The sequence below is a fragment of the Cucumis sativus genome, chromosome 5, assembly GCF_000004075.3.
Source record: "Cucumis sativus cultivar 9930 chromosome 5, Cucumber_9930_V3, whole genome shotgun sequence".
Taxonomy (NCBI): domain Eukaryota; kingdom Viridiplantae; phylum Streptophyta; class Magnoliopsida; order Cucurbitales; family Cucurbitaceae; genus Cucumis; species Cucumis sativus.
Genome location: NC_026659.2, coordinates 30179950 through 30192452, shown reverse-complemented (window position 1 = coordinate 30192452; position 12503 = coordinate 30179950). Strand labels below are relative to the sequence as shown.

The 12503-nt window shown below is 32.8% G+C and overlaps 3 protein-coding genes across 4 annotated transcripts; 1 reads left to right on the top strand and 2 right to left on the bottom strand.

Moving 5' to 3' along the window:
• Positions 1–1006: 1006 nt before the first annotated feature.
• Positions 1007–3239, bottom strand: LOC101214029 (protein NUCLEAR FUSION DEFECTIVE 6, chloroplastic/mitochondrial). 2 transcript variants are annotated; one of them, XM_004148649.3, is made up of 3 exons: positions 2987–3237; positions 2720–2841; positions 1007–1466 (listed from the first exon to the last, which is right to left on the bottom strand). In XM_004148649.3, exons 1-3 carry the CDS (start codon positions 3127–3129, stop codon positions 1444–1446), a joined length of 288 nt encoding a protein of 95 aa, XP_004148697.1. In that variant the 5' UTR covers positions 3130–3237; the 3' UTR covers positions 1007–1443. The 2 variants fall into 2 exon arrangements, with proteins under 2 accessions (XP_004148697.1, XP_004148698.1); XM_004148650.3 differs by lacking the exon at positions 1007–1466 and adding an exon at positions 1541–2019 and having other exon boundaries at positions 2987–3239.
• Positions 3240–3703: 464 nt separating this feature from the next.
• LOC101213306 (ATP-dependent zinc metalloprotease FTSH 6, chloroplastic) lies at positions 3704–7687 on the top strand. Its single transcript, XM_004148646.3, has 5 exons — positions 3704–4916; positions 5462–6002; positions 6419–6732; positions 6811–7051; positions 7133–7687. Exons 1-5 carry the CDS (start codon positions 4321–4323, stop codon positions 7478–7480), a joined length of 2040 nt encoding a protein of 679 aa, XP_004148694.1. The 5' UTR covers positions 3704–4320; the 3' UTR covers positions 7481–7687.
• A 442-nt stretch (positions 7688–8129) lies between these two features.
• On the bottom strand, positions 8130–9334 carry LOC101213784 (ribonuclease DdI). The gene is made up of 2 exons (XM_004148648.3): positions 8956–9334; positions 8130–8719 (listed from the first exon to the last, which is right to left on the bottom strand). Exons 1-2 carry the CDS (start codon positions 9280–9282, stop codon positions 8291–8293), a joined length of 756 nt encoding a protein of 251 aa, XP_004148696.1. The 5' UTR covers positions 9283–9334; the 3' UTR covers positions 8130–8290.
• Positions 9335–12503: the final 3169 nt, after the last annotated feature.

The following is a 12503-nucleotide window of genomic DNA, read 5'->3' as shown; positions in this document are numbered from 1 at the left end:
AAGAGTTTAAATAAAAATGAGTTTTTTTTATAGAAAAAATTGTTTTTTTCTTAAATCTAAATAAGTCTTGAGTCTTCTAGTTAATATGATAAAAAAAAAAGTATATTTAAATCCTATTTTGTACGCTAAGGAATACATACTCTTAAATTTTGAAATTATATATAATTTGTGTGATGAAAAAATACATACTCTTAATACATACGCGTCGACATCTTAAGTCAATTCTACATACAATAACATATCTTCGAAAAAACAAATTAGTAAAAGCATTATGTATTTCATCTCGTTAGAATTACACTCGCTAGAAATGCTCTTCCCAGTCTTGTTTCTCCTGCTTTCTCCAAGTGTCTTGCTAATCTTGTTCTCTAATTGTCTCGCACTCACTCTAGCCCATTTTGCTCTCGATATTGGGCTCGTATGTCTGGCTTGTCTTGCTCTCAACATCTCTCTCGCTTACATTCACTAAACCCTTGACTCTCTAACTAGTCATATTCAACCTCAATGGTATAGAACATACTGAAACCAAAAAAAGAAAACAAAGAAACAAAAAACCATAAACAAAATGCAAAAATCCCAAAACCATAATTAGCTAGACACAAGTGAAACGAAGATTAAATTCACTTGTTAGATTAAATTTGTAGGGCGCATGTGGAAGGAAAATTTGCAAAGTGATTGATGGATTTCAAACGTAATGAAGCTGTTCAAAGATTAAAGTGTTTTCGTTTTAGGTTTGAAGGGTATAAAGACAAACATGACTGCATGAGGAAATTTTGGTATTAATCTTTTCTGATGATGACATCAACATTGGATCAAATAACATTAAATTTTAAAATAAATCATTTGACATTTTGGGTTGGAAAATTGAATCATCCGTACAAATTTAATAAATTAGGCCTCTACTAATACATATCGGTAATGATAAATGCAACAAATTCATAACTCTCTCTCTAATGTATATGTAACCATAAAAGTAGCGAGTCCCACATCATTTTCAAACACCCCTATCTTCTTCAATCAGATTGCACACATTTTTATAACAAATTTGCAAGCTATGTTCCTTCAATTCATTACCATTACAAAACATAAGTAACAAAACAAATCTAACGAAATAAGACGCATCTTTTAGAATACTTTTGATTGATTATGTTTCACCAGGAATAAACACGACCTTAATATCTTCTTTTTCATTCACATTCCACTTCAACTCTTTTCCTTTTCTTTTTTAACATCATTAAAACCATAAATTAACCACGAGAGAACAATTTTTGAAGTCACTAAAACACAGGACAATCCTAGCAAAACTGTTGCTCATGTTTCTATGGGAAATCTCAACCATATGCTTTGCTGAGGAAACAGAATTCAATATATAAGATCGCCAAGTCAGGTTGAATAGAATATGTTGTTGCCCAGGTGGTCAAAACCTTATCCAATCATCATCATATATCATGAAGTTTGCAAGCCAGACACTGCCAAATAGATACTAAATAGCGTTAACGATGTGTAACACAGATCTGTTCATAGACAGAAAATAAGATTAGAGTTCACCAAACATCTTTGTATTTAATAAATCTTGTTGAGTTCATACATTCAGCAATCTAACAGATTTCGGAGTTGTAAAACACAAGCATCCATCAGAACTATGAAGTATGTTCATAGCTTAAGTAATGATAGAGCAACCATACAACTGGAGAAAGAATCCTTCATTTTATTGCAAGACAATCCTATAAGGAATTCAACATAATAAGACTTTGTGAATTCAGTTTCTTGAAACCTTTCTATTCAGATAAAACTCATATGTTTGTCGATTGTAGATCTCTTCCTATACACTCTACTAGTAATCCATAGTGACACAAATTCAGAATCTAAGACATGCAAACTAGAATGAAAGTCAAGACTTGGGAATCCAAATTCCTGCAGATCAGTTCACAAAATTTAGCAGTGCCACTGTCACAATGTAGAACTCTGCACATAAAACTTCCTGCCCCTTGACCATTCGTCATCACACATCATCATTGAACACTGATTAAACATCACAATTAGTATCCTCGCGTTTATATCAATTATGTGGATGAAATAGTCGTGATTTGAACATACAAGCATCACTTATAAAGAACTAAATTACAAGTTAGAGTTGGAGGGGAGGGTTTCGTTACTTCTTTAGCTTAAAAGTTAGACCCTAGTACAGAATGCAGCATTTAATATTTATCTTAGGAAGATGAACTCAAAATTGCAATCCATTGATACGAAAAAAACGAAAAAAAAAAAAGGACGGATAAGATGCTTGTTCAATCAAGCAAAAAGAGCATTTATATTATAGAAGCGCGGTAAGTAACAAGAACATTGAAAAAGTTCAAATTCAATCATGAACAAAAGAAATTAGAAAGTTTCATAGTGCCAGCTAACAAGAACATTGAAGAAGTTAAAACTCACGGTAGTAAGATTAAGAATGGAGCTATCCAAATTCTTGAACGAAAGAAATCAGAAACTTCATAGTGTCAGCAGAACAAGAACATTGAATAAAGAAAGAAAGAAAGAAAGAAAGAAAGAAAGAAAAAAAAAAAAGAAGGTAAAATTCACTGTAGAAACTACTAATTCGATTGTAGGACCAAGAATGCATCTATCCAATGTTGAACAAAAGAAATCAGAATTCGTAGTGGCAGGATAAAAAGAAGATAGGAAAAAGTAAAATTCACTCTATAAGAATAAGGACTGAAAATACCTTCTGAAAGCCAACCAAAGCTATGGGGAGAAACAGAAAGCATCGAAGTCATTAATGCCGAAGAAGTTGCAGAATGGAAGGGAAGCATGGACTCGACGCAGAAGCTCAGTTCAATCGGAAGCCTTCAAAGAGAAAGTGAAAAACAATACCTATGAGAACACTCAGCATACTTTTCCACGCATCTTAACTGAACTCACACGCTGAGTTTCCAGAATCAAATTACATTGAAAAAATATCGTCGAAGTCGAAGGGTTGGGAGGGAATTACCTAAAAGAGCAGTGAGAGAAAGGTCGTTTGGAAGCAATGCGAAATGGTGAAGAAGCCGGAGCAGCTCTGGCTCCGGCGCTGAGAAGAGTGGCAGCCTTGGCGGAGGAGGATCGAAAAATGGACCTGGCGGCAAAGGAAGCCATGGGTAAATGGAAAGAAAGGGAAGAAGGGAGCGATTTAGGGCAATGAAATGCTAAACCTTGGCCGCCGCTCTACACAAAACCGGGGATTTCATTTTTCCTCCCTTTCTTCTTCCTTCTTTTATTCAATTCAACATAATTAAATTATAATCAAATTTAAGTTGATTTTTTTTCTTTCTAAATTATAAAAATTAGTGGCACATTGCGTTAGTAATTTAGTGACACATCTTGACTTTTAATTTATAAAATTAAAGTTTTTTTAAAAAATATATAAAAAAATAAACAAATTTATTTTCAAAAATATAGTAAAATGATATTATATCTATAATATTTTAAAAAGAATTGTCGTTTAAAATAATTTTTTTAAATTTTAATCCATCATATATAATTAATTAATTAAAATAATATGAATAAAATATGTGAAAGAGACCAATACAAATGTTGATTTTGATGCCATTGGTTATTTGTTATAAGTTTTCTGTTTTTAAAAAATAAGCTTATTGCACATAATACATTTTTCTAGAGTTTTCCTTTGCTTTATTTTTCTTTTTCTTTTTAGAAAATCAAGTCCATGTCAATTATTTATTATTTTAATTTTTTTTATCCAAGGTATATATGTGTATATGTATGTTAGAGAAAAAGAATGTGTAATACAATGCTTCCTCAATAGAACACTAGTGTCATCATTATCAGCAAATGTTTGAATTTAGATGAGGAAAGTCATAAAACAATTGTCTGTAGAGATTGAATTCTATTCCTAACATGATGATCTACATTGAAGGAACAGAAGGTCAAGAGTGTCAGTTCGAAGGGTTTCCTCAAATAGTACAAGAAGATTTTATGGCAATGACTATAATGAGATACAAACAAGAAAAAAAAAGTTATATGCATGATTTGGTGGGAAATTCTTAAGTCGCCGTTACCTTTTGCACAAGTGTGTGGCGCTTGGAGCATACAAATTTTCACCTTATTCAACGTTCTTTCTCATCAAAACTTTCTTGGATTCAGCTTTGGAGCCAATTCCAGAGCCTTCATGAATCAGATGGAAACTTCAAACATCCCCAAATTCCAATTTCTGGAAACTCCTATTTCCTCTTCTTTACTTCTCCATTTAAAGCTTCAACGTATCTTTTTCTTTTCACATTTCTTTCAAATCATCACTCAAAACGCTTGTCAAAATACACAGCAGAAACTATGTCTTCTACCATATATTTGTCTCCCTCTCTCTCTCCTGTCTGCAAGCTTCATGATCATTCAAGGAAGACCCATCACTCCAAAACATCTAACAAAGAAAACCCATGTCCTAAAATTCCTTTAAACGCTCAAATCAGTAAGAGAAATCTGTTGAGCTCCACTGGTCTTACTCTTCCAGCTGATGCCTTCTTCAATGACTCTGGTTTGGCAAGGGCAGAGCCTGAGAGTCCTATTGAATCGGCTTCGAGTCGATTGTCGTACTCGAGATTCTTGCAGTATTTGGATGAGGGGGCAGTGAAGAAGGTTGATGTTTTTGAGAATGGTACTGTTGCCATTGCTGAGATTTATAATCCTGTGTTGGATAAGATTCAGAGGGTTAAGATTCAGTTGCCTGGGTTGCCAAAGGAGTTGATAAGAAAGATGGAGGAAAAGAATGTGGATTTTGCAGCTCATCCTATGGAGATCAATTGGGGGCCTGCAATTCTTGATTTGTTAGGAAATTTTGGTTTTCCATTGTTGTTGCTTGGCTCATTGCTGCTTCGATCATCTTCTTCAAACTCTCCTGGAGGACCCAACTTGCCATTTGGACTTGGAAGGTAGCTTTAAGGCTTTTGAGCATTTATTATCTCTTTATTGAGGATGTTATATTGGTTCAGATCAATCTTTTGGAATTAGAAGAGTCGTACCCCCTATATTTGATTCTTTTTAATCCATTGATGTAGTCTGTTTGTTAAACATTGCCAATTAGATTACTTACTCTAGGCCAAAAGTTTGATAACATATGTGAAAGGTTTAATTACAAGTTTTATATATCAGCTTTTGAGGTTTGGCATGTCTGCTGCTTTATTATTTTAAGAAATACGTGATGCTCAGCTATTTTCAAGTTGGTAAAATTATTCAGGTTTGAATAACTATAAAGCTCAATTAAATATAAATTGAAAGTTTATAACCCCATTAGGATTTTTTAACTGAAGAAAACACAACTAAACTTTTAAAGAAAAGAATTAAGTAGATCTAATATAATCTTCTAGCTAAATGAACAATCTTAACTACATTTTTTTTAAAGTGCATGAGAGAGCAATCTTAATTGGCAACCAACATAAGGAAAGAGTTAAAATTTCTGTACTTCTTTTGTACGCAGGAGCAAGGCCAAATTCCAGATGGAACCCAACACAGGAGTTACATTTGATGATGTAGCTGGGGTTGATGAAGCAAAGCAAGATTTCCAAGAGATTGTGGAGTTTTTGAAAACTCCAGAGAAGTTCTCAGCAGTTGGAGCAAGAATACCAAAAGGGGTTCTCTTAGTTGGGCCACCAGGAACAGGAAAGACTTTGTTGGCCAGAGCCATTGCAGGGGAAGCTGGAGTTCCTTTCTTCTCTCTCTCTGGTTCTGAGTTCATAGAGATGTTCGTTGGGGTTGGGGCCTCAAGAGTGAGAGATTTATTCAACAAAGCAAAAGCCAATTCCCCATGCTTAGTTTTCATTGATGAGATTGATGCTGTTGGTAGAATGAGAGGCACAGGCATTGGTGGAGGAAACGATGAAAGAGAGCAGACACTGAATCAGTTGCTCACTGAAATGGATGGTTTTACTGGTAACAGCGGTGTGATCGTCATCGCTGCTACAAACCGCCCTGAAATCCTTGATTCTGCTTTGCTTCGGCCGGGGAGGTTTGATAGACAAGTAAGCTAGTACTTCTTCTCGTTCTTGTTTGTAGTTATGCAAAGCAACATTCTTTCTAGAATTTTTTAAAGTACTTTAAGAAAATTTGAATCACAAACCTTTAGATCGTTAACAGATACTTTATTCGAGTTGTGTAAGCTCACTTTGGCCAATCAAAACAGATGTTCAAAAACTAAAATAAATAGAACATATAACCTTATACTTTATAGGATGAACCTGTATCCATTTCGAAATATTGAAACTTGTATAGAATACCGTATACAAGTGAACGAAGGATTGAAATACCCTTCATATCAAGCACCCACTATTGGACCATATGATCCCAACCCGGATGGATCATCATCTCCAATAGAAAGAATAACTCAACAGCCAATGTGATTTCAAAAGGCTCAACTCATCAACCAACTTGGACGTAGGTTACTGTGGGGTTGCCAGACGTGAGAGGAAGAGAAGAAATCCTGAAGGTCCACAGCAACAACAAGAAGCTGGACAGCAACATATTACTCAGCGTCATTGCAATGAGAACGCCAGGCTTCAGTGGAGCCGATCTAGCCAACCTAATGAACGAAGCTGCAATTTTAGCAGGAAGAAGAGGGAAAGACAAAATCACACTAAAAGAGATCGATGATTCGATCGACAGAATTGTGGCTGGGATGGAAGGGACCACAATGACGGATGGGAAGAGCAAAATTTTAGTGGCTTACCATGAAATTGGTCATGCAGTATGCGCGTAAGTTTAAAACAAATGTTCAACTTTTGTAGATGTGTTTTGGTTGATTTTGAAAATGCAGATTTGGAAATTGAACAGGACCTTGACAGAAGGTCATGATCAAGTACAGAAAGTAACTCTAATTCCAAGAGGACAAGCAAGAGGACTAACATGGTTCTTGCCTGGAGAAGACCCAACTCTTGTTTCCAAGAAGCAATTATTTGCTCGAATAGTTGGTGGACTTGGAGGCAGAGCAGCTGAGGATGTGATCTTCGGGGAGCCGGAGATCACCACCGGTGCTGCTGGAGATCTATTACAAGTCACTCAAATTGCTAGACAGGTAAATAATATGCACGTCAATTCATGTTAAGTAATATGATGATTGATATGATTTAACAAATAGAGGGGTGTAAACTTGTAGATGGTAACAACGCTTGGGATGTCAGAGATAGGGCCATGGACATTGATAGATCCAGCAGTACAGAGCAGTGATGTAGTGATGAGAATGCTAGCTCGAAACTCCATGTCGGAGAAGTTAGCAGAAGACATAGATTCATCGGTACGAAATACAATAGCAAAGGCGTACGAGATTGCAAAAACTCATATTAGAAACAATCGAGAAGCCATTGACAAATTGGTAGATGTTTTGTTAGAGAAAGAAACAATCTCAGGAGATGAATTTAGATCGATTCTTTCAGAGTTCACAAATATTCCCTCAGACAATGGTATTCAAACAAGTTCTTCCATACCTCAATTGGTCAAAGCCTAGATAATCTTTGTGTACAAGTTAGGACATCAAATTATAAATATGCTGTGTATTTATTACATAGAATAAAAGGCAGAAGTAGAGATCATAGGACTAAGATGGTTGTATAAATGAAACGTTGCAGCTTTTCAATCATCGTTCTTCTTTCTTCATGCTGCCACAATCTACTCGTTTAAGTTTTTGGATCAGTCTCACAGACTTTTGATATCATACTTTTGAGTCAATTAACATTTTAGATTTATTTAAGAATATATATAGTAGAGGAATGATAAGAAGATGGCAGATAGAACGACATAAATGGTTTGGATTTTGGAAGGGGAAATGAGAGAGAAAAATGAAACATCAACAATAATGGAAAGCTAAACCAAATAAACTATTGCTCTTTTTTTTAATAAACAAATGAACCAAAAAGAACAGAAGGTGTGTTCAATATAGCATCCTTGTTTATATCACAAATTCAAAGCCAAAGATGCTCAGATCAGGACGATCAATGGAGATGTTAAAGAAAAATCATCAATTTAGAAATGTAGTATACATAGATAAATACATACGTACATATATATATAGATACATTTCTACATAAGTAGATGATATGAGTAGCAACTTTATTGATGATTACATATATATATAGATACATTTCTACATAAGTAGATGATATGAGTAGCAACTTTATTGATGATGAGATGATACACGTACACATATAGTCATATAATCCGACACAAAGCAAATTAAAAGAGGCAAAGGGAATAATGAAGTTTTGTTTATTTATTTAATTTATCCCTTTGCATATCCAGGAAAAACTAAAAGTTAAAACTATGTTTTGTTCCATAGGATCTTTGTAGGACATCCAAGGGCAGGAGAATATTTAGAAGGACAATCGATGTGAGCAAGACATTTATCAAAGCAAAGAAACACTTGTGACAATTGAGACTGAAGTAAGTACTTTAAGTTCAAGTTGCAACGCAATGCTGGCTTCCCAAAGCTTTTGGTTATGGCTGCTTCAATATCCGACTTTTCATATTGCTTTCCATTTATTGGTTCAATCCCAGATTCTTGAAGTGCTTTTTGCACATCGCTTCTCCAAAAAAGGTATAGTGCTAATCGGAAATAGTCATTGATTTGGAATGTTGGAGATTCAAAGCATGTGCCTTGTAAATTCCATGCTTCACTCCATACTGCTGGGTTTGCACTTATTACCAAACTCGGCCAATCCTCATCCAACTCTTTTCTAATGCTCGTGATCTAGTAAAAAATAATTTGTAGATGTAATAAAATTTAGATTTAGGTATTGATAGATTAGACTGCTAATAAAAAAATGGATATACGCATAGATATTCAAAATTTTTATATTAAGTTCAGACATTTTTTTTTATTAGTTTTATAGTAAAATGAATTAGATGTAAACGATAATAGAATATCATACTATAATGAAAATATATTTAAAAAACACAATATTAACGAGAACAAAAAAAACATACGTTTTGTTGAAGAAATCCGTTGCCAGTGCAACGACCAATAGGGCGAGAATAGCTGGCAGCCCATAGACCGTTGATGCTAAACCTCGACGACCAGGGTCTTAGACAAATGGCATTGCTGCAAGTTGCTGGTTGCCATTGCAATACAAGTTGATAATAATCAAATGGAACTTCTTTCATCCTCTCCAAACCATAGAAACTAGGATGATCATTTTTGGATTCCGTGAAAGCTATGTTCTCTTCTAGCCCATTCAAGGCATCCCCAATTAAAAGATTTAACATCAAAATGCATAGGAGAATAAATAAACTTTTCTTCTTTGCCATCAACATATTTTCTTGTAAAATAAAAGTTGTGTTTTCTAAGTTATATGTAAATTGAAAAAAAAAAAGTGTTAGTATTCTATTTATATAGTTCGTAATATTATTGTTGGAGATTTGATTCCCTCTTTCTATATAACGATACAATTCAATAGTAACGAGATGAAGATATAATAATTATTGAAATATTTACTAGAAAATACTCTATTTTGTCTGTATATACTATATCCTATTTACTATTAGAAAGAATATTTTCCTTCATTTACGAGAAACTTACAAATTCTTCCTTCGAACGGTTGGACAATGAAGTAATATATAGTAGTAAGTTATTTTATTCGAACATTTTCAAATATAGAAAAATATAGCAAATTTTTCAGATTTTATCAATGTAGTTATATTGATAGATCAATAATAAAATCTAAAATTTTGTTATATTTTATTAGCGTTTAAGTAATTTTACCATTTACAATAGTTTTCTTACTTTATTATGGTCAATTGTATTATCTTTAAATATTTAATCATTCTTTAACTTTTTAAACGCGTTAAAACTAAAATTCATTCTTAAATAACAAGGGATAACACATTAATAAAAAAATTATACCATTGGCATGGGATCTCTACAAAAATATCATATTGTTTTTATTTTGATTCTAAGTCTTTATAAATTTATTTATTTTTATTTTATTCAAAGACTATATATTGTTAGAGAAAATAGTTCTCACCTATATATTCATCCAATACGACATTTAATTGATTAAGTAATTAATAGTGAGATTTAATTAATCCCAAACAAAAGTTAATGCATTTTAGTTTCTCTAATTTATTATTTGATTTCCTAATTACTTTGTTGTGATTAGCCATGATGTTCTTGTCTTCTCATTCATCACTATTTTCCAAACTACTTATGGAGTAGCATAGAAAATATTTGAACATCTTATTTTATATGAGTATACATAAATTAGATATCTTACGTATCAATATTGAATTTCTCATGTTTTACATCAATTTGAGTTAAATTTTATTTGAGAAATCATAATATATCACTATTCATGCCAAAATCAAGACAAAAAAAAAGAAGAAGAAGAAATCATCATCATGCACTTCAATAGATTGTAAATATGTAATGGGTGGAAAACTATGGAATGAAAAAAAAGTCTATGAGATTAATTAATTTTTTCCTTACCCTACACAAGTGAGCTTTAAGGCTACCTACTTTATCCTTCTAATTGCCTCAACAATAAAGTAACCTTTCTTTGCTTCAAGTGAACAAGAAGTGATTACATGTTTTGTGTAATGTGCCATGTTGATTCCCTTTATGATTTCAGTTTTTTTAATTAGGAGAAAGAAGTAAAGAATCAGCCAACAAAAAATCACTCCCTCAAACTCCTCATCATGAATAGGAAGGATAAAAGTAAAAAAAAAAAATTGTTATTTATTATTTGGAGACATTCTCACAGTTTTCTCTTTTATATTTCTTTTCTTTTTATTTGGTTGTTGGACTTGATCATTAGTAACCATTTATTTCGTTGGGCTAGCACTAGAGATCCAGTGATCTCGTAGTTATTGGGCCATGGAAGAGGAAATGGGCCTTCAATTGAGGCCCATCGTGAACTAAATGACCAAGAGAAGGGCCCACCCGCAAACTCGAAACCTCGGAAGCCGTACGATCCGGATCCCCAATCATCCAACCCCCGTTTTTCCCATAAATATCCCTATCGCTTTTTTCTTTTCACTTTTGTCGCCAAACTCGACGTTGACATCTATTTTGTTCATAAAGTTTGAAAAATAGTTCTAAATAATTTTTGAATCGTTAATTTACTAACAAAAAAAAAGATGTGGTATTAAATATAATTAGTCGAGCTAGTTGATTCGACAAAAACAAATGAATATAATACTATTGTTTTTGTATGATATGGAATCTCTCTTTTTGGCAACATTTTCTTTACCATCAACATATTCTGTCTTTTTTTTCTTATATAAGACCATATTTACTAAACCGTAATGAAAATTAGTATAATCGAAATGAAATTCTGTAATAGATGAATCACAATAGACTTGAATTGTAAGTACAATTAGATTAACATCGTTGCTGTTGTTGTTACTATTCGACCTTAACAATAACGATAACAATAAATATCACCGATTCATAATTTTATACTAATTTTAAGGTGACAACTCACCCATTTTATTAAATTGGATTTTTGAAATGGAAAGAGTTAATTAATGTTTCACTAAACATTAGAAAATTGACAATAATATATAAATTCAATCAAGCATGTGGTAATTAAGTTTTGTGACAGTGGCAATTGTTAGTATAATGTACAACATCATTTAATAGCGTCAATTTTCTATATATGATGACTACTAGCAATTTCAGCTAAGTAACTAAGTTTTTTGCGCATTTAATTTTATTGAAACGATAACTTATAAAGAAAAAAAAAATCTATGGTAAAGTGATATGTCAATTTCAAGCAATTAAAGTATAAATAATTTTATATTCAATAAATAATTATAAGTATTTTGATATTAGTACATCATTATCCTATTAGTTAATAATAGCATTTTATGACATATAATGACTTGGTCGAAAAAATTAAAATCAATAATAATGAAGATCAATAAGAGAACATACAATAGCATTTATGACAATCTGTAAAATGTGGACTCGAATCTGTACAAATTTAACACCCCCTAGTAAATGAACCCAACCATTAAAACTATATATCAAACCTTTGGTTCATCTATAATATAATCACAATCCTAAGTTTTCCTCCCATTTTTAATTTCATGGTCGGTTTAAAAGTCAATTTTAATGCTAAATCTCAATTAGTTTGGATAACTATAACTATATTCCAACCCATTAGAGGTACCTATGTGTGTTGTCTTTCGGTTCGTTTGGACCAACGAGTTGTAGTCTAGTGTGGTGTGGAATAAAATATTAACATAAAATTTAAAAATTTGATTTGTTGAGGCAATTGAACGTGTTGAGATCATTACGTTTTGACCTGACCGTTTGAACCATTACGAATTGATAGGACTAATGAGGTGTTATAAAATCCATCACTAGTCCTCCTTCTCGATCATTTCATTTAAATTCACTATAAAAACATATTTCTTACCAAACTTCTTCTCTTTCATTTTTGTTTTCAAGTAAAAACATCAATGAGGGTTGGTACTTTGATCAATTTCGATACAATTATGATCGAACATTAGGTTGTTTATTATCCTAGTAG